This window comes from Strix aluco, chromosome 8 (assembly GCF_031877795.1).
Source record: "Strix aluco isolate bStrAlu1 chromosome 8, bStrAlu1.hap1, whole genome shotgun sequence".
NCBI lineage: Eukaryota > Metazoa > Chordata > Aves > Strigiformes > Strigidae > Strix > Strix aluco.
The window spans coordinates 24,516,756-24,539,739 of NC_133938.1; the positions used below are offsets into that span (position 1 = coordinate 24,516,756).

General features: G+C 36.6%; 1 protein-coding gene across 3 annotated transcripts in view; it reads right to left on the minus strand.

Moving 5' to 3' along the window:
* CAMSAP2 (calmodulin regulated spectrin associated protein family member 2) overlaps positions 1 to 22,984 on the minus strand; it is an 89,052-nt gene that overhangs the window by 43,691 nt on the left and 22,377 nt on the right. For all 3 annotated transcript variants that reach the window (XM_074832710.1, XM_074832712.1, XM_074832711.1), the window contains exon 3: positions 389 to 550. In XM_074832710.1, the coding sequence (XP_074688811.1) occupies positions 389 to 550 (162 nt within the window). The remainder of the gene's footprint in view (positions 1 to 388; positions 551 to 22,984) is intronic.

Genomic DNA, 22,984 nt, shown 5'->3' on the forward strand with positions numbered 1-22,984 from the left:
TTCAGCAAGATGTGTTCAAATATGAAGAGAATACCTTGGTTTTAAATCATGACAAATTACACAATAAGATGACAACTCTTAAAGAGTCAAAAAGAGACCCTCGAGCAGCCATCATGGCACCTCAACATGACAGTGACTGCCAATATGTCATATGCAATGTATATACATAGTATTTTATTTAGACTTCCCATTTATTTGGTTCTCATAAGATGTTTAACTTAGTTCTGTAAACTTTGATTTTCATTATCCATATACAGCAGATGAAGGAACAGCCTGTATCAGACAGAGTCTTGATATACCTACCTACATACATATCCTACCCCTTCATCTCTAATTGAATCATACAGACTACAAAGGACATCACAGCTTGCTTTTCCAGCACGCATACCTTGTTTATCCAGTACATGACAGCATCCTCAATGTCATAAGGTAGATCTGTAGCTTGGAAAAAGGATGAATACTGCTGGGTGCATGCAATCACTTTCTCAACGCTGACCATCTCTACAGTATATGCCATCATTAGAGTATCAATCATGGCCAAGTGAGCACTCTACAAAGAGAAGCAGCAATACCCAATTAGTTTGCAAATCAAAAGATCACTTTCTTACGTATCGTTTCTGAACACAGCCACATACACGCGAAGACCAAAACTGTAAATGCTACGAGTTTTCTGTCTCATTGTTGGGTTTAAAATGAAAGACAAATGAAGACAAATACACGTAACAGACTTGAGAATGCAATACAAAGCACAGGGACATTAATTTAAAAAAATGCTTACTGCAGATTACAATAGTTTCTGTAACAAAAGTAACACCAAAAATAAAGAACTGGAAATTGAAAGAATAAGCAATTTTAATGATTCAAACATCACTCTGAATAGAGCTTAAGATATCTTTTAAATTTGTCACCCTGGTGAAAAAAAACCCCTGCCTGATCAACGTTATTTGTACTAGAAATAAAAGCTGAGACTGCCTGGTAAACACTTTCATCTTCATAAAAATGCTGCATTAGTAAGTGGAAGTTTATCTATTTTTCAAGTCATAATCCAGGAAGAAGACACAATTATACTAATCTTTAATAAAAACTAACATGATAGAAAATATTTTTTTTTTCTGGCAAACTGATTTTGTTACGCAGATGCAGCTACATAGGCACAACTAAGTTTAAAATAAGCAAATACTGAAAAATAAAACAGCTTCTCTTAAAAGAGGAGGTATGTTTCTCCTGGTGTTGTTATATATTGAAAGACAATGGCTATTTCACAGTTTGTAATAATTAAAAACTAACAAAAACACCCCCAAAAACAATAGCAGAGATGATGACAACCAGGATTTACATTAGATTCTTGTGACTGAGTAAGAAAATTATGGCGGTTTGTAGAAGCAGTGCCTACAGCAAAACAGATTTGTTTCTCTTTCATGGTAAGTACAGCAACAGCGCTGTAAGGATTAAGCAACATTGCCCATGAACCAGAACAATTTTCAAAGACAGTATTTTTAAAACGTTGCCTTTAAACACAGCTCACGATGCAAACAAAGATTGCAAACACTTGTTAACACCATCACTTCAATTCTATAAAAAATATTCATATAAACGTCTCACAAGGTAGCTGTAACAGCCATGGCAACAGCAATGAACATGAGTCACACAGCAATATGCTACCTAATCATTACAGTCAAGGTAGTACACGCACATCATTTATTCCAGAATTCCCGGCAGGAAAAAGATGAACAGATCCAGACTTTGTGCTGTCCTCACTGTTTGTATCGCCAATGAAAGTGATCATGCTGGCCTCAGAAGCAGGCAGCAGCACATACCCATTTTTTAAAAAAAATGCAGTTAAGTTGCTCTATTTGATAAAAAAGAGGCAAGCTATACCTACACATTCACAGAACAGTTTGTGACAGCTAACCTTTTTGGGATGAGCTTATTCTCTTTGGACCCTGGATGTGATGCGAGAGTCCCCTGTCTGCCACATGCTCCATCCACGGTCCCAGCACAAACAGCACAGCTAGGCTAGGAACTTCGCTTCTGCCACCATATTAATGAATTTAATACAGACCTTTAGCGGTCAACTACCGAGACAAGCTCTTGGGTGCAAACGAAGTAAAGAGCTGGGGAGGTGAATGCTTGCCACCCAAAGTATTTAAGAAGGAAAAGGCAGAGTATTGCCCATGACCAGCCTCCTGAGGAACCCACACTCCAGTGTGAAAATACAGCAATTCTGTACATAGATACAAGAGTCATTCCTTTGTTGGCCCAGCAACGCAGTGCAGAGAAGGAGTTCAGATAGAGTATCACATTAACTACTATTAAAGTCCCAAAACCTTGTGAGAGTTTGCAGAGTCTGGGTCAGGCATACAAATCTGCAAGAGCTTCCAGATAATATCACAGAAAAGTAGTTTAGCAAGTGCAAAACAGGCAGGAAGAAGGGAAGACTCGGATTGCCTCTCACATCCAGGGGTCATTGCTCTAATGCTCTTTTCCTGCTATATCTTTGTTGCCTAGTCTGTGTGGCACCTGGGTTAAAACCTTGTGCCATTTTCAGAACCTGCTCAGAAAATGAACAGAGATATTAAAATAGCAAGAGACCTTAAAAAGCTGGATTTGCTTTTTAAGAGGAGGTAGTGCACAAAATGCATTTTCCAGCCAGACATAAGAGCGGCCTCATGTGGAGTGCTATCACTAGGTGTGTGCTACGAGTCATCTGTGCTGATCCAGAACCGCTTGGACTGCCTGCTGCACAAGAGGATTGTTTTCATCCCCTGCCTGCAGGGTGGACATAGCCTTCCAGCTGAGGTCTGATAACCAGGGAAGCTCCAAGCAGGTTTGGAAGAAGAATCTTCTTCCCCAACTGTTGATCCATGACTAGTTCACTGGCTACTGTGCTTGTGCTCCGAGACTGGCCTGCAAGAAAAGCAGTCACCGACAGCTTTCCCAGTGGGAATTTAGTAGCCTTCACCTCCCATGCTGTATCATCAGTTTCTCTGTAAAACTTGATCATGCCTTTGAAGTGGATTGCCAATGGAGAGAAGAAGCCACTAAAATATTGCTAGAAGTGCTCAATACATTATAAATACATTAAGAAAATTAAATTATTTACAATCAGCTAGCTGAGTCAGGTTTTCCACGTTTCTAGCAAATTATTAATGAACTGCAAAGTACTTAAGCAGACAGAGGGAACAATGAAAGGGATGACCTTAGATAATATTCTGCACTATCAAAACCATGTGTAATAAACTTTTGACCACACTGACTGGATCCATGTCACAAGTCTTTATTTTATATAAGCATCTTCAGAGTCTCAAAAGTTACTCCAAATTGTTTTCTTTATAATCTAGGCAGGATGCTCAAAAGGAGATTTTTTTAAAAAATAGTAAATAATAATAATTTGAGTCAACGTTCATCTATTACCATGAGAAACAAACTACAAAACTGCAATTTTTCCCAGTTAGCAAAAATCAAACTTTATATTATAAATAATTTCTTTACTCATGAAAATATTTAAAACTATTAACATCTATGAATTTTTCTGCCAGAAAATTACAAGCAACCAAATAAGCACATAAGATAACTTATATGTAAAATAGTAGCTTTTTTTTTTTTTTTTTTAAAAAAAAAGGAGGTACAGAAAGAGAAAACTAAATTCCACATACAGCTCTACTGATTTTCTTCCACTTATTCTGGAAAGAGTCAGACAAGCAGTATTCTTTTACATCTTTTAATTCATTATGCTCAACAAGAAAGACTAAATTAAAAACTACACTACAAAAATAGAACCCTACTGTTCCAAATACAGGGTTTATCACCATAACTGCTGAAGTTCTCTAAAAGAAAAAAAGAAAATTAAAAAAGTCTACTTATAGTAAATAAAGTTCAATTTTTTGTACATCTCTCACTGAACAGCACATTTCAGGTACAGCTAAAAAAGCAAGAGGGAAAGGTCATTTTTACTAGTTGGATCTGCAATTATGACTGAATTATGACACAGGGAAATAACCTTTCATATCTGAGGGGCAAATACAGACACCAGAGTGGGCAGAAACTAGGATAAGGTGCTCAGGAATGTCTTCTTTCTCTGGATAAACCTGTAATACAATGCCCGAAGGAACTCCCCAGGAGCTGCTGATGACTGGTACCAATACGATACTCTAAATGCTGCTACCTCCTCCAAGATGTCAGCATTCTGACCTGCAGCATAAAAAAATCCAGGCAGGATCTCATGCTGTCACATACCTCCTACATCCAGAACTGCAGCAAGGCATATTTGAATGAGCATGCATGATTTTGAAAAAAATTATTTTTTAGAGAAATAATAGGAAAAAAAAGTAACATATTAAATTACACAGAGTAGAATACAAAGCCATGAGAGAAATATCTTTAAGAAAGTAAAATAATCAAGATCAACACAGCAGCAGTGAAAAACACAGGAAGTAATAGACTTTTGTCACAAAACTGTTATGCAGAGATTTGGTTTAAGCCAATTAAAAAAAAATCTTTTCATTCTTTGATCATTTCACTACAGTGGTGCAAAGTACTAAAGTCTTACATGGCATACTACAAAATATTAACAAAAAATACAAAGTGCTGGATTCTTAGAGGTACTGTATTTTCTAAGACACAATCATGTTTTTGTCTTTCCCAGATACACCCTGCACAGAACACAAGAGTTTTAATGTACTAATCTTTACAATCTCATGTAATTACTAGTTTCTGCCCTGTAATGTAGGTTCCACAGCTTTATTTTCTACTGCTAAACAGTTCAATAAGAAGCTTACTGAACTGTAGAAGAAAAATTATGCTGAGCATGACTGCTAATGCTTTCGCTGTCTGCCTAATCTTTTATTACGGAGCTTGCTCCACCTCCCTTGAAGAACTGCAAACAACTTCATTAAAAACTATACTAAGCAAAAGGTTTATATGATACTGTACACACAGATACATATGGATAAATAATACACATTACAGACAGCTCTTACATTATTACCTACTACTAAGGATACTTCTCATATTCCATTAAAGAATATTCAAGTCAGGAGTTCTCTTTTGACCTGTCCCTTTAGGAAAACCATAGACAAAACCACTTGCCACTACAGTGCTTGAAGGAGCAGAAAGAAAACAGGGAATGTAATTGTTATCCTCACACTAAAATAAATAAATGGCACTTTTCTTGAGTCTTTTATTGAAAGAAAGTCCCCCCCAATCTCACTATGCATTGGAGAAGAGATTTGATCTTTGACAGAATATGGCTTTTGTAAACAGGAATATGTATTTCTGTTCTTAAAGTCAGTCATGCTTCAAGAACTTTTTGGCAAGAATTTTGTGAAGGAATTTGGCCGTATTTTAATAAGTCTTCATGCTGTGGTTCTCACTTGCATAATAAACACCTATATTTCTACCTAAATTCCCTAACGATTTTGCCTGCACTGGATCAGGCACTTAAGCAAAGAAGAGATCAGCTCTCTACAATTAGATGAGAGAATATTTCTATCACCTTTGCATCAATAGTTACACATGCAATCAATTGTTTCTACCTGCTGAAAACAGAGGTTTCTGATCCAGATACTTCTCACAATGCAGTAAAAACCACTAACTTGAGCCAGTTAGTTAACAGTAAAATACAGATTAAATTTCATGGGCTTGATGAAACTTACTCCCAATAGACTACATACAAATAAGCACTAAGATTACAAATACGTTGAATGTTCAGTGTGTTTCTAAAAATAATTGATCCGTTAATGCTAACTGTAAGTAACATTTCTTAAATCAATACTTCAATTTACATCAATGTTCTGCCAATATATACTAGTTCTTAAACTAATGTTACATTTCCTTGTAGATTATTACCACAGATTGATTGTTATCAAGACAGAGTGAAGATAACTAGAAAGAAACAAAGCAAGAAAGAGAATACAACTAAGACAGAGATCATCCCCACAAAAACAGTCACTGAATTTAACTGCTAGAAGGTAGTGATCATATGGAATAACTACTATAAGACAGTTAAGGATAAAAGACAGGTAAGAACAGAGTTGCTGATATGCAGAGTAAAAGACAGACGGGAACAGTAGGTGAGTAATGGCTTAAACACACAGGACAACCGCAGCAAAAAGGTGTGCTAAGAGCACTGTGAGATCTCCTTCCATACCACACTAACCCATGTCTCTGAATCTGGCTTTTCTGCAGATTCTGTGAACAACACAGTCTGAGGAGGCTGAGTAGCTTTAACTCCAGGCACCCCTTCCCAAAGACCCTCCCCTAGATACTCTTGAGTCTCAAATGAATCTGCTAGCATCATGAGATGCCACCTAAATTCCAAGTCTCAACTAAGAGTGGAAAACAGCAGAATTCCAGCTCAGGCCAAGGCTCAACACTGCAGGAGGTGAGGAAGGAATTAATGAGCAGAGCCAATAGGTGATAACTCTATTACAAACTTAAAAGCTATTGCTTCATTTTACCAGCATTCATGCAGTAGAAGGCAGCAATTCTGATACTAGAGAGGAAACAACAGTTTTAAAAGATTGTGATCAATGAAATGGAGCAGTCTGAAGTAGTTAGTTGTGCCCTGCCTGATGATTTTTGGATCCCATTCTTCTCTAGCCTCACAGAGTACTTATGCCTAGGACAATTCTAAAATAACTCCAGTTATCTAGTTATTCTTGTCCTGCAATGGAATGATCATGTCAAATTACTTCCTCACTGCATTTTCATGACGAACAAGTGCTTGACTCTGATAAGATGCTTGTTAAGCAAGAATGGGCATTACTGAGTCATGCTAAACACATCATAGCAGGTTCTGCAAGGTAGAAGAAATGGCTTTTACTTCCAATATTTATGATAACCTTCTGTATTTGGTTAGCTTTTTCAGTTTAGTAATCAATTATATGACTATATATAAAACATTATTTGACTGACTATACACATTGGATATGGGAAATGTAATTCACGTCTAAACAAAAGGATTTATTAAGTACTGATACTTGTTGAATTAAGCATTTTGATAGCACTTCTAAGTTCTTCTACTGAAGATTTCCTCATTATGCTTGTTAGGGAATTTAATCAATCCTAACTAAATACTTAACAAAGATTCCCAGATTCTTTCTGAATTGCAAAACCATTTGAGACCTTGCTCCACTCCAGATCACTGTGAAACAAAATACCTGCACAACATGCACTGGAATCAAGAACTAGCAATTGGTGCTCATCACATTATTTTTGTCATATTTTATAGTTTCACACTACCTACTTTGATAATTTATTTATTTTTTTAAATATACTTAACAATAACTCCAGAAGTTGTCTGCATCCTATTTGCTGGAAGAATCAAGTGCCTAATGCTAAAAACTGCAAAGGCACTTCAGTGCCTTTATTCCACATACTCCAGGTTTCAAAAATAAAACATTTGTAATTGGATAGGTTAAACTAAAATGAGAAATTACATAGGATAACTGATAATGAGATAGTTATACACATTCAGATAAATAAATAGCACCAGCCTCAAAGTTCCCCAGAGTATTTTGGTTTTGCAGATAATTAGGGATTTTCCTAGATCACACTGTCAAATCCTGTCCAGATAAACCAGAAACAAAAATCTCTTACAAAAATTTATATAGTTTCATATGTGCACTGTCTCCTTGCTCTTATGCTCTGGGCATTTAAACCATGAACAAGCAGTAATTATATAAAATACCACCTGAATTTCTTCTGTCACAACAATCTCCACCAATCTTTGAAGAATACAAGAGTGGGAAAAAGAGGAACAGGGCTTGGGTTATAAACCAACTATATCCATATATAAAGCAGTTCCTTCTTCCTGACTCACTCATACCTGCATAGTAATGACATTAAAAGCAGCAGTTTAACTCCTCTGGCAGCTCAGCTAAAATACCTCCAGAGGCAGCTATCACCAGGAAGTCTCCAAGCCTGTTCATCTCAGAACATCTGCTGAAGGAACACAGCCTTAGGAGTGCTGGAGAACTACCACTTCCTCATGGAAATGCAGGAGTGGTGACAAGCTGGGTTGCTACAGAATTGCAGGTGAAGAGTTCAGGCTTGCGTGATTGCTATAAGTACATAAGAGAGGAAGTTAGAAAGATAAAGAGAGAAAAGAGGCTGAGGTCCGAAAATAAAAATAAACGTAGGACTGGGGTACTAATTCATGGAGATGAGAGTGGAGGAGGAAACAGAAGCGTGTCTTCTCCAGTGCATGACAGTCTGGCACTGTGCCACCGCATGCTGCAAGTCCCACTGACAAAGCTGCTCAGAACCACTGCTCAGTATGTTATCAGAACAAGCTAGTTTTGAAATTTTGCAACTTAGACTTCTACTTACACCTTTTCAATTTTAAATATTGATAGCCATTTTTGAATGGCAGCTTTTGTTGCTCAGGTGACTGATATAACATGCTTTCTGACTAATCTGAAGTTCTGTTTTGCCTTTTTCTAGGTATGAAACTAGTTAATCTGACACTTTATCTCACAGTCCTTATAAGGTTTAAGGCATTGAATGTATTTAAAAGACCCATCTGGTAGAAGTCATGCCATCAACTTGCTATTACAACCATGATTTATTAAGATTTTGCCTAAAGTAATACAGAGGATGAAATTTTACATAGTTCTCAACATTTGACACATCTCCTTCTATTGTCCAGTGTCTTGGGTTCTGATGAACTAAGTTCTAATAATGAGCACTTCTGCACATAGTACTAATGAAAGGGAGAGAAAAATGCTGCTTTAATTACAGTAATGAATAGTACAATGTACTGGTTTGTTCAATTACTATGTTTGACACAACAGAGATTGGAAGCTTGACTACTCATTGCAATTTAGGATGAGTCTCCGAGATAAAATGTAACAAATTTCTCATTTTCTACAATTTGCTGGAGCAGAACTCCAATAATATTTCAAAGAAAGAACTTAGAAACATAGGAAATCTTAGACCAATCCCCTTTCCAAGACAGGTCCAACTAGTTCAGGTTTCTCAAGGACTTCTCCAATCAAATTTTTAATATCAACAAGGATGGAGAATCTACATAGCATTGGGCAACCACCTAATGTCTTCCATCATGTTAGATTTAGCCATTGCGCTTCTCAGTATAAAATTCCAGCCTCATGGTAAATATATGGCTAAACTAAAATGTAGAGAAAGACTGTGGCCCTCATTTGCTTCAAATACTGAGCTCTCGATATCACTGTATTTGTATCAAGGTTTGTTTTTTTTTAAATGGTAAACACAGAACACTGCTTTCCTACAAGAGGAGAGACAAAGTTAGCTGTGGTTCCTTCATTTCTTAAATCAAAAAATGATCAAAATGGGGCCAAATTATCAGTAGAAATCTCCATCTAAATTCCAGGTTTGTTGCTAAAAAACCTGGAACTCGTCCAAAGTCCAGCTGAAGACTGCAAGTTGCCATGCTGCTCTGTTACAATATAAATCCAGAATACCTTCAATAAAAGTGTAAAAAGATGCAGACTTTAATTCAGCCTACCACATAAAGCCTAAACTGTCACAAGATGGTGTGAGAAGTTGAAAACAAGCAGAATGCTATCTTTCAAAAGGGGGAAACAAGCATGAATTTTTGCGTAAAGAGCCAGTACAAAATGTTCCTACATTTTCATCTGAACAGGCTCCTTATAATTTTCCTCCTGCTTTTCTATGTATACCCTTACATGTCATTTTTTAATGTTTCATTTACTAACACTATGGTGAGATGGCTGCATCTGCACAGTTCTGGGACTGCCCTTTCAGGGTAAGGTTTTAACTCCTACATTCTACTCAATTTCCTCAGGAAATGTGCCTCCCAGATGGAACTTGTGGAAGATTCTTGCCAAAATACAATACTGGAAGTACAGACTTAAATTACTCAGGGAAGCATTTGAAGAACAACTTTTAATTATAAACAAGAGGTTTGGGGTTTTGATGCAAAACTCATCTCCATTTTTGTGAGATGACCATCTTCTTGGTCCAAATTCCTATTTTTACTGTATGTTGGGGAAATGTGTATCTTTTAGCATCTTAGATAAAAGAAAAAAAATTTAGTGTTGAAACTAATGCCTCTGACATGGTAAGCATCCAAGATCTTGGGACAACTTCATTCTGTCACATCAAATATCACCATATTCTTATAAAGCTGCTGCTCAAGAACCTATGAAATATTGTTGTGATTTTTGTTAAACTGCTGATATACAAAAATCTATTTTTATGACAGAAACATGAGGATCTTTCTTAGGTTCAGCCTTCTTTGTTGATCTAGGAAAATATTGGCTCAAGAAATCAAAACATTATGTCTGATCATTTCAACATACTACCTTCAAAAACAGAAAAACTAGCTTCAACTTTTGTATCAAAGCAGAGTGTGAAATCTTCCGGCATTTGCATATGAACAGACTCCTGATAATTTCCTTGCTTTTTTTTTTTATTAACCATGGAAAGAGCAGAGAAATAAAGTCACACATTACTGTAATGGCAGTTACATTAAAAATAGGAGTTATTTGACTTTTTCCTCAAAGGTTTATAGAAATATCATATTTATAGACCATAACACAACACAGTAAGACAAAAGAGGGAAATTGACCTTGTCAAATATTTTCTTCTAAAATGACAAAAGAAATTTCCCAGTTTCCTACTTCAATGAACTCTATCAGCAACATTAAAGAAATTAAAACAGACACAGAAAATGATACTGATCACAAGAAACCTGTTTCTCTATGGCTGTTAATGTAGTAAAACCTTTTAAGTGACAAGCTGCTGACTAATAGCATTACTAAATCCGACAGGGGACCAATGTTTTTTCATCTACTTGAAGGACTGTAACAGATCAGCCATAACAGTGGCTGCTAAACAAGGACATGGTCCACAGTGATGTTATAGTAGAAGTGGGAAAGGTGAATTATGGTTGTTTTGATAAATATATTCAAAAGCCTTTTCACTTGTTTGGTTAATCCAGGCTAAACACCAAGCTTTAAGACAGATCTTGAACATCTGAAGTAGGGCTTCTTCAGAGAAAGACTGGTACATACACACACGCAGGCATAGAACAATTGTTTTACTGATAAACTTTATGATCTGTTTTTTTACCTTCCTAACTAACTCTGCACTCAGATATATGATTTATACTTAAGAAAGAGCAATCTGTGTGCCTTCACAGAGGTCCTGCTGTACCAATAATCCTTTCTAATAGATACTTGCACCCAGGGATATCCACTTCATCCAATGCTACAGATTTTTGCAGGACATCTGGCTGTAGTCCCCCATCACTGTAAGCTTCTGCTAAGCATAGGGCCACACAGGCTATGTCTGTGCCAGGAACTGCTGCAGATCAACAGGAGCAGATTGGTAGACAGAAAAGGGTTGTGCTGAGGATGGAATACCTATGATACAGACTTCTGTTGTCAACCATCACTCCACTTCAAAAATAATCTGGAATTTAAGCAACATACTAGTAAGGCAATAGATTGTATTTTTATCAGCTTTTCATAAAATGGGAAAGTCAATGAAATACTAACTAAAGCTTTTCTTAAAGGTTACTTTGATAAAGGCATGAAAAGTAGTTATAGGTACGATACCATCTTCAGTAAATACATTTTCTTTCCAAGAAAACGTCCTTTTTAAAAATGAAAAGGATAATTAGCTTATGGCCTATACCTAAAAAAGACTAGAATGTTCTTCTCCAAGAATTAAGATAGAACAGGAGACCATCATGAACTAGATACTTTCTCAGTTAACTGGCAACCAAGGTGAAACTATGCCTATTCTCATGCTTCACAAGTATCTATTTGTAAACGGATACTTTTTATGGCATAAAAATGAACTGAAAAAGTCTCTCTCCTCCACGTCCTTTTGGTAATGAAGTAACTGCCAGTTTGTAAGTCTATTTAAAGATTGAAACAATAAAACACACAATCATGTTGTCATTCCTCATGCCTTTCTGGTTCATAATGTTATTCCAGGAGGTGTTGCATAATTAGTAGCTCTCAAATCAGTTAAGTCAGTTGCAGCAATAACCTATTCACATTCTAGGAAACAACTATTTTCTTTGTAAAAACATCGCTCCTCCTTTTCTCCCCAACTAAGGCAAGCTGAGTAAGATGGCAGGGTGATAAATGAAACAAAACAGAAAACAACTGAACAGAAAAAACACAGTACAGAAAAACGGTAACTCCTATCCTTTCATTTTCAGAATAACACATTTCAATGATTTAAGATGGCGATTACTAGTTAAGTATTTGCTGTGCTTCCAAGAACAGTAGTAAATACCAATAGCATTATTTGAAACCTCTGCTACAAGCACAAATATGTCAGCGCATGCTGTCCAGAAACAACACAAGCCCTTCACATAATGGTGAAACCTTTGCTTCAGCAAAAGGAATGATCTCCATATATGAACCTCAAGTATTAAATCACCTTGTTAACTGGGAAGAGGCAAGATGAAGGGAGGGAAGGAACAATAAAGGAAAATATTTTATAGTTGTCCTTAAATGATGGATTCAGAAGTCAACAGCTGTAAACATTAAGTCCCATCAGCAATGCGGGTCCTGTGCAAATGGTAGGTAAGGTGTGGTGTGTTTGAAAGCACTCGACTCCTGGCAAGTGTCAGGCAGTCTGACTGATTAGCTACACTGCTTTGTCAGTCAGAAGGGTACAACCACAAAACAAAAACATTTGCTGGGCAGTTTGGGTACTGAACATTTGGAGGAACTGAAAAGTTTTGTTTGGAAGAGTTGGAGAGTAAGGTGGTGTGAATACTGTGAAAGACTGCAGAGGAATGACATCAAGCCAGGCCAAAACATCTGGAGAGGTACTGCCACAAAAACTTCATTAATGGCTGTTTTTGATTGGACTAAATAAAGCAAATTAGAAATTGTTGTTTCCTGATTTTTTCTTAATTTCTGAATGCTTTATTTCACTCCATGTTTTAAGTCTGTTTGTGGTTTCTTTGGGGTTTTTTCCACACCTCCTCCTCATTAGAATTATAAATCGACAGACATCTGTTCTTTCTTTTCAAGCATCCAAACTCTGTAATCCCATAATCCTTAAATGGGAAAGGATGATTATTGAGAAACTTGTCTTAACTACATGTGAGACATTTTCCTGGACATTTTAGCAACCAATTTAAACTGGCTTCAAGTCTGTTGTATGAGAATTGAAGGCAGTATCTGTAACTTATGTTACCTAAATACCCAAAGGAAAATTTTATCTAACCTAAGAAGATGGCTGTCTGCATAGGCAGGTCAATCTGAAGTGTTTCAAAAAGTAAAAATCAATACTGTGATAGTACAAGATGCAATGGACACTTAGAAAAGCTGGTATATAATTCTCACTAAAAAAGAAGTATCACAGCACATTTATTGGTCACAGGTAACAGCTGTCTACCTGATCATCCAAAACATATGATAAATCCAAATCAGTAAGCAATTTTGACAAAGATACTTACATTACATATTATAGATATGAAAGACTGGGTAGAAGAACTTAACCTGATGTACTTTAAAACAGAATTTAGATAATTTCGGGTTTGCTTAATGATGATTGCTCTGCCATATAGGAGCTATAACAGTAAATTTGAACTGTTGTTGCTCATTTGGTATCTCATTTCTTAATATTTTACTCTATTATAAACAGCAATTAAAGTATTTATTTGCTTATTTCCTATACTTTTCCATAGCTGGCAAAACTGATTAGTCTTACAGCCATTAAGTAATACAAACCCACTCTCCAAATATCATACACTTGCACACCAAGTGATCTAGATTTTGATGCTTATCAGTCCTTTGGTGCATTTGTCATTTGCAGCATTTTCATGGTAATCAATATTACGGGACACATCGCAAGAAAGTGTTAAAATTACCCAGATTTTTTATTTAATTAAACATTCCTTCCAAGCAGAACAAGAAAACAGATGATGTTTCTCTTCAGAATACTTTTTGATTTATTTTTTAGCCTCATCTCTTCACTGCTCCAGATTATAAAGGTTACTTATTATAATTGCTTCTTTACTACCATTCTTTTAGGTAATTTCCACTTGAATTATAACTTTTTACAGTATTATCAGTCATATGTTCTGTGTTATAGGAAGCGTAACTACAAAGTTAACTACCATGTATAGCTACATGGTTATAATATAATACTACTAATAATATAATACTGATTATTTTTATAATCTGTCATTACAAACACCAGTTGTTTATTGTTCTAGATGTTTGCCTAACAAGTCCTGTTTAGCCGTTTATAACCTTTTCATTCCACTGTTACCCTGATCCAACATGAAAACTTGCCATTATACCCTGGTATTTCAACAAGACACTGGATGAAACCATGTGAACTCTCTTCTAATTACTGATAACAGCTGTACTGCCAAGATATAGTACTGAATGTATTCATATTTGAAACTATACTGATATATTAATAGTAAAACACACTGCTTCATGAGCCAAACACTTATTTCACAAAAATAAATAGTAATAAATATATATATGCCTGATTTTATTTTCTCAGTCTCCAGACTTTATTCTGCATTTGATTAATTTAATAACTATTTCACTGAAATAGTAAGCAGCCCTACCTTAAGCACTATCTACTGCATATTGAAATTTACAACAATCTAATGCAAGGAGAAACAAGTGACCTACCAAACTTTCAAACTGCACCTCAAAATATCATTTAGTTTTCAATATATCAGGTACAAACTGCTTATGCAGCTAATTATGCTAACTGCATCCTCTAAAACGGCATCCGAAATATGTAAAGGATTGCAAAACCACTCTTTGTAAATATGTAAGAGTCTACTGTGACATGTTTTTTCACAGCAGCAAGTAGAAAAGTTAACCTTTAAGAGTGCATACAGGACTTAAAGAAGCGAAGAAGTTAACTCATAAAAATCTAATATTTAAAATTACAGGAATAAAATAAGCTTCCACTCAAAGTGCATATATCTTGATGGCTCTAAGGAGTTAGATTACTTTCAATGCATAGGGAAAGGTGAGATTTTTAGATGAGAGCTAAAAGGAGTATAATTGCTTGTATAATTAGTTTGTGACATCCATTCCAGATAAGTCTAAGTTACTTTTTCCCTTCTCCCCCCATTACATTAGAGAACAGCCATTCCAATGCTGTTATAAAACAAACCTCCTGAAAAATTCTAAAACTCAGAGAAGCCCACCTAAAATATTTGGCTAATAACCAATTACTATCTAGTAGCATCTATCACATGCTCAGCATTATGATGACATTGAAAAGAAATCTATCCTGAATCACACAGCTCACACCCCAAGACTGAAACAAAAGCAGCAGAGTAAGTTAACTGGACAGGCTTTTTTTTGTATTAACGATACAAAATATTGTATTAAATGTAAATAGATTTAGATAAAGAAATAACCTAAATTCACCTAAGGGTAAAATAGTTCTTTCAAAGAAAAATGCCACAGTTTGGGATGAAAAGAAGAGAAACCAAGTGAAATTGTGGGATAAATGTTATAAAGGAAGAACAGCCTCAACATCTAAGAATTGTAGATGAAGCTCTTTGATTTCTACAGTGTATTTAGCAGAAGAAATTTCAGTGATTAGCATGTAGTCACAGTATTTGTAAACACATTTTAAACAAGAACTAAAACAAATTGTCAATTTCAGTGGGAGTGGTATGTTGTTTTAGTAAATACTATCTAGATTAAAACATTCAGCCTTTTCAACTGAAAATTGAGTGGCAGTTTTAAAGTCTAGGTGCATTGCACAACTGTTAAAATATTTAGCATGTTAAAATGCCAGACAAAGTACAACTCTGTTGTTATTTTTAAATGAGATCTTCTAATGTAGGTCTTATGTGAAAGGTTTGGTAATATCCATTTCAAGTCAAATATAGATAAAATCTGGGATACACATTAATTTATATGTTCTAGTAATTCAAGTATCTTAATGTAGATTTACATAACATTATTTTTTCTTAGGGAAAATGTATACCCTGAGACAGTACTTATTACAGTTGCAAGTTTCAGACAATGTTCAGTGAAAAAGAACTCACTCCCCGCTTGAAGACTTTTTCTTCTCATACTCAAACAATACTTAAAATTATCTGAAAGCCTCTGACACTCTCAACAAATATTCCCATTCGGAAGTGTCAGTTATTCTGTAACTAGAATACTTTCAATCAATCTTTCCTGCATATGGAGCTGCTATTCTAATGAAAAAGACTTAGAGAAGAGCAAATTGTGACCCTCATCTGTTACTGTTTTAGTTACAATGCTACTGGCAGTGCAATGAAAGAAAGTCCTGAAAATATCGCTAAATTTGTAAAGAAAGGCCATTTCCTTTTCTGTAGGTCTTACACTTTGCTGATTAAAACATAAGAACAAAGAAAAAGTTTTCTCCCCCTCATGTAGCGCACAGCAACCCAACACTTTTCAAAGGAAGGCATTTCCCAGAGCTGTGTACTGCAGAACTTAATTTTCACTTTGTTACTTTTCAAAGTGAACCTTTGTTTAAACATTCTATCACTGAATTCCATGTGAATTTAGTGTAATACTAATAACTGGTATCAGTTATCAGTTTAATGCATAACTAGACTAACATTAAGTAATAAAGTTTTAAAAGTTCAATTATTATAATCCATAATTTTCTTCAGTATAGTGTTTTCCTGTTTTAATCACAATCCCCAAAATTACAACAATAAGAGATAATAGCATGTCTAGTTGCCAACAGATCAGCAATGTATTATTTTTATCTGTAAAGTACCATGTACACTGATGCCACCGCAAGAAACTGAGGAGGAGTGGTGGGAGTTATGCTGTAGGAGAAAAAAAATTTATCATCCTTCTGGAAGATATTCCTGGCAATAGGCTTTATCACACCATGCCTACACACAGATCTGGAGGTCTCTGCTTTATTGGGGTTGTCACAGATTGATGATGCCCTTTGGATAATGTAACTGAAGCACTGTCAGGAAGCATCTCTAAGCACTTGGCTCAGGTTATCTTTTGGTAACAGAAAGGAGGAAGGTGGAAAGAAGTTAAGCTGCTCTGTGACAACAAAGCTTTGTGGATTGGTGGACTGTGTGCTCTAGTCTCAGGAGTAACTTCACTTCTCCTCCCACCCAGTCATCACTAAGTCTCCCGAAAGATGCAGTTTCTACTCCTAGCCCTCCAATCTTTCCCATTTTTCCTCAGGCCTACAATCTGAGGGCTGCCTTCAACTATTCTCAGTATGTGCTGGCTCAAGAAGGAAGCTCATCAGAGTCCATAGCTATTTGGTCTGCACTTCAGCCTTTCCTTTGGCAAAGGAGTGAACTTGTGTCCCTCTCCTCTAGTCCAGCAGCTACCTCCAGCTTGCAAGAATTTCTACAAGAAAGAATTTGTAAAATAAATAACCAGCAGAAGATAGATATAGGTCATCTGTAAGTGGGACTAAAGACAAAAACAAAATATCATTTGACTAGGATTAAACTTGTAAATTCAGAACATATTTTAAATTCTTTTCATAGAAGGGTTGGGAAAGGTACAGAAGCAATGCAAAGAACAAAAGATCAGCAGTGTATGCCTTGAGGAAATTAAAGGCAAATTTTGTCAGTGGTTATACTGGAAGAATGTTATTTTTCCAGATAAAATAACTATCAGGAAAAAAATCATCTAGAAGACTACAGTTGGGATAAGACAGTAAACGGAACACCACAGTCAAAAAATAATATATTTTAAAATAATATGAAAACAGTCTTGCAAGATTTTAACTTTAATTTAGTCATCAAGATGGTAGCTGAGAGGAATATTATCTAAAATAACCACAAACCAAGAGATTCATACAAGAAAAGGTGATGTAACTGGCTAGAAAGACATGCAGCTATCACCTCAGTCAACATAGTACCTTTTTAAAATCATTAACTGCTGTAGGCTTTTGTGCTGCTGTCCAAGGTTTCAACCTTAAAAGGATGGCTAGTAGCTCAATTCTTTGATGACTGAGAACATTCATTGCATTTAAGGATAAAAAATAATGGCCTACAGAAAAACAATTCTATTATGAGTATACAGTGACCTGCAAGCTGATACTAGTATCTTTTGTGTTTTCCAAGAGAGTTCTAATTCTGTCTTTGAAAAAGTATATTAATTATTGATAGCCTTTGGATTATCTGCAAGTTTCCCAATTTCATGCATAACATACATCTTCATCCCAGAGCAAATAAAGAAAGAAAAAATATTATATTTTTTAAATTACAAAAGGATTTAAAGAGGAGCTCTCTGTACATATTGAGTTATTCTTTTCATAACTGTAAGAACACTGGGGACTAGAAGAAATGAATTGAGAGTCAACTGACAGCACAAATAATTTTAAAGCCCCACATCCTTCTTCTGATCTCGTGCAAAATAATTTCAGAGTGAACAAACAGTGATTTATAAAGAAGATAGTAAAAAGATGTCCTGGTTTGAATGAGTGGCAGTGGTTTTGGTAGCAGGGGAGGGGGCTACAGCAGTGGCCCCCTGTGAGAAGCTTCTCGAAGCTCCCCCAGCTCCCAGTCAGACCCACCTTTGCACCAAGGCCAGGCCAAGTAGCTGCACCTCTGCAATAACATATTTAAGAAGGGTAACCTGGGAGGAGTTGTGGGAGTTGTGAGGAGAAGTTATGAGAACATCTGTGTGAACACAGAGGTCAGTGGAAGAACGGAGGAGAAGGGGGAGGTGTGCTGGAGCAGATACTCCCCTGTACCCCGTGGTGAGATGGCAGGGCCGTTCCCCCACCACCCATGGGGGTCACCGGAGGAGCAGATACCGATCTGTGGCCTGTGGGGGGCCCCACACCGGGACAGGTGACTGCACCTGAAGAAGGCCGGGACCCCATGGGAGAAGCCCCCACTGTTGTAGTTCAGCACTGGGAGGATTGCAACACGCGGGGGTGACCCACACACCCATGGGAGTGACTCATGTCAGAGCTGGTTTGGGGAGCACTGTCTCCTGTGAGGGGGGCACCGCGCTGGGACAGGGGAGGAATGCCAGAAATCCCCCCCCACCAAGGTGGAAGAAGCAGCAGGACTGACTGCAACCCCCATTCCCCGTCCCCTGCGCTGCTGAGGAGAAGAGATAGAGATATCGGGAGCAGAGCTGAGCCTGGAGAAAAGGGAGGGATGGGGAGAGGTGTTTTCAGGATGTGGTAATGCTTCTCCCAGTCCTACTCTGTCTATTACATGTTGTTGTTGTTAGTGTCTGTATTAAATTTATGTCCTTCCCCTACCAAGTCCATCTTTTGCCTGCACCTTAATGGATAAGATCATCCCTCCCTGTCCTTATCTCAATTTCCTGGGCATTTCGCTTATTTTCCCCTTCTCAGCACTGGGGGGAAGCGGGGAGGAGCAGCTGAATGGTACTCAGTTGCCCTCTGAGCTCAAACCATGAAAAAACATAATGCTAATTAAAGCATGAACTTATAGAACATAAGCCACTTTTAAAATTCACTTATAAATGTAACTGGAAGTGTAAGACTGTCATTATGAGTGCAAGACATCTAACTTGATACTGCTACATTTTGATTAAATAGAACTTTTAAGGACGGATACATTAAACTGATTTATAATGTGGTCAACTAAGCTGAAAATCTAACTCTGAGCACAGAATCAGCAATCAATAGGTGTGGTTTTACAAGAAACATCACAGGGATGAGTTATCAGTTCACCACCTCTTACTATTTTTACCAATGGCCTGGAAAAACAACTCATTGTTGATCAGGTTTGAAGAGAATGCAAAATTTGTGGAAAGGGTAGCTAAGGAAGATGAATCAGAAGTACAGCGATCAGTTCTCCCTCTAAATTTGGGAGGGTAAGGAGAGAATAAAACAAACCGCATTGAAATGGAATGTCTCACCTCAGCTGAAAAAAAAAAAGCAAGCTATAGTAATCAGAAAGGTACTATCCTCTCTAGTAAAGGAAAGGTTTAAAGTTGTTTGAGAAAAGGAACCTAAAATAATTAACACTACAGCCATATGTACGATAAAAGCATAATTGTGTTTAAGTCATTAAGACATCAGATCTTGTTAGAACAAGCAAGGCTGTATTATCCTCCCTCCCCCATAATCATTACAAGCCAGTAATACTAAGCCACATGTAGCCTGTTACAGAAGTTCTCAGTTTCCCTATGTTCTGGGAAAACCAGACAAATTATCTCTCAATGCCTAGAGGCATATGGGTATTATTTTAACTTTTTTTGTTCAAAGTACATAGCACTTTAGCCGAATTGGTTTGTTTCCCCCAAAGCTGTGACCTGAAAAAATAATTTTCAGGCATATGCATGTGCTTAGAGAAAATAATGATGCTAACTAACAAGAAAGAAAATAAAAGTACTGGGGAGTACCTGGGGACACCGTAACACCTTCAAAGACGCTGGAGTAATTGACTGATATCATTACTGTCTAGTTACTAGACTAAAACTGATACCAAGTTCAGTAAGTATATTGAGTAGGACTTTCAGCATCAGGATTTTCTTCTCTCCAGCAGTTCTTTGCTAGTGTCTATACATACTTCTTCATCAACTCCGTCATTACCACACTATTTTACTTCCCAACTGCTAAAGTTAACTTTTCTCTGTGTTTATTCTTTTTGCTGAAAAAACCCTAAAAGCAGAAATTTGAATAATTTCATTCATTACAGGTAACTACCTATTAGATACATTTTTACCATAAGGAATTCAGCAACACAGAAGTTACGAGGCTTCCATGATGAAACGATATAGTCAATTATGTTAACTTACAGTCTTTCTATGGGCAGTCACACCATTTTATTTTTTTTAAACTTCAGATACACAGGGAGCTTCTAAATATCATTAGACATGTTTTGCTTTTGGGAGTGGGAGAGTTAGGAAGAAAGACAAGGAAAAAAAAAAGAGCAAAACCTGTTCAAAACTTAACTGAATTTTCTTTCTCTCAACATTTTGTCCATTGCATTATTTCTCTTATATACTAGGATGTAATCCTGCATAGTCCTGTATTTCACTACTTGTTTTTTTTTTTTTTTTCCCACAGAGCAAAGGTAACACAATGCTTAAAAGTGAATTGAGCTCCTTACAAAAGCTGGCTGCCTTCTCGAAACAACACCACAGAAACATACCACCCAGATTTACCAAATTATTTTTCGTAATAGGCCAGTGAGCTTCTACAAATGTTTATTCCCTCACAGCATGCCCTTGAGAAATAAATCACAGAGTATTCTCCATCAAAGCATGTGTCACTAATATATAGTATATTCAGCTTCAAAATAATATTAATATGAGAGAAGAGAGAAAAAAGTCTATGTTAACCTTTAGCATCAGGGTGGAGAACACCTAAGGGAATCACTGATCAGCAGACACCATCTGAGGTTCTAGAGTATAACCACCAGAATGTGAGCATACCATGAATGTCATGCTGCCACAAGAGCAGCAGCTGACAGACAAGTGTGTCAACTGCAGGCTCTAGTTCGCAAAAAAAATGCACCAGTACCTGTTGTGCCCTACAAGGCTTTACAAGGTCCCAGTTAGAATCCTGGGTCCAGTTTTCAGCACAACCTGTCAAGAAAGATTGGCACCAAATGGAGGACACCTGGAATGAAGATAAGGTTTGGGAAACAAAGTGCAAGAGAGACCCCATTGCCCCCAAACTCCAGAGATGAATTTATAAATTGTAGGTCAGCAGGCCAGCATCAGTAAGAAGGGGGTAAGGTGGTACAGCTTCTGTAACTGAACCTCTCAAGAAATGCTGTTGATAATACAGATTGCATTTTCTCGCTGTTTTTGACAGCACTTAATTCATACTTACTGCAGCAGGTTTACTGCCTAAACGCCACTGTGCAATTTAATTCAAAATTTATTAGTATTCTTTAATAATGTAACAGACACCTCAATGTCATATTTAAGAAACACAGTGTCCCTATCTAATGAGATTTCATATTACATACTATATACACTTAAAGATAGTGTAAAATTAATCTGATCACCGTTGTGACATGCTTAATCAATACTTATTTACTCTGCTTTTCTTGTAATTTTTATTTTTTTAAAGCTCATAATGATTTTTAACCTGACACTTCTTTATCAAATCAGTTACAAAAATTTCAATGCACACTTCACATTGTATATACTTATTTCATAAATATTGACTTCTAGGTGTTGTAAATTGTGTTCCAAACATCAAAGTTAAAGGTTATAAAGAGCTCTTGCCATTTCAACTTTGAGATGTCATCAGTCTTGACAACTGACCGATTTGGATCTCTAGCTAGTGCTAGACCATTATATAAATTGTGATAAAGATAGCTTTTTCCAATCTTCTAAAAATTATTAAATTGTAGGACCTCTGACATAGACTTTGCTATTTATCCACTGGTCTTAGATTCACAGTTCAGGTAGGCAAAGAAATATATTGTACTGGGGGATTCTCCCATCCATCAGAAGGTCATTAAGCAGAATAAGCTGAAAATCTTCCACATTTACAGTAGCCAGTGAATTTGTTCAAAAGCACTATTACAGTCAATTTATAACTTAAATACTTTAACAAGTTTGCAGATAGTGTTTTAACGCAAGTCTTTGTTGTATTTACACAGGACCAATTAATTGGATTTTGCTTCGGATAATCTGGAGATATATTTCTGTAGGGTAATATAATTTCCTACTAGTTCCTATAAACCTAATAGTTCATAGAATACCGACCAGTTCACATAAGTGGCTGAAGTGCACTGCTATTTACTGCACTGCCCTAAGTGTCAAACAAAAAGACTAGACATACTATGGAGACCTTACAACATTTTGTTCATTCAACTTGAGGGAAAAAAAAAAATCCCATAATGTTGTTAAATTCCACAGAGTTTGTAAGAAGAAAGATTTTCATGTTAGGATCCACCTACCATGATGACAGCGTGTGCTCTTTGCTGATAAATGCAGGCAGATGGCCAGGTTTGTGTGTGCAGATTAACAAATGCAGATTAGCAGTGTTCTTTTGTACTATATTGGAGCAGCTGCTGCATTATGTGGAGTACAAACTGTATGCCTTCAAC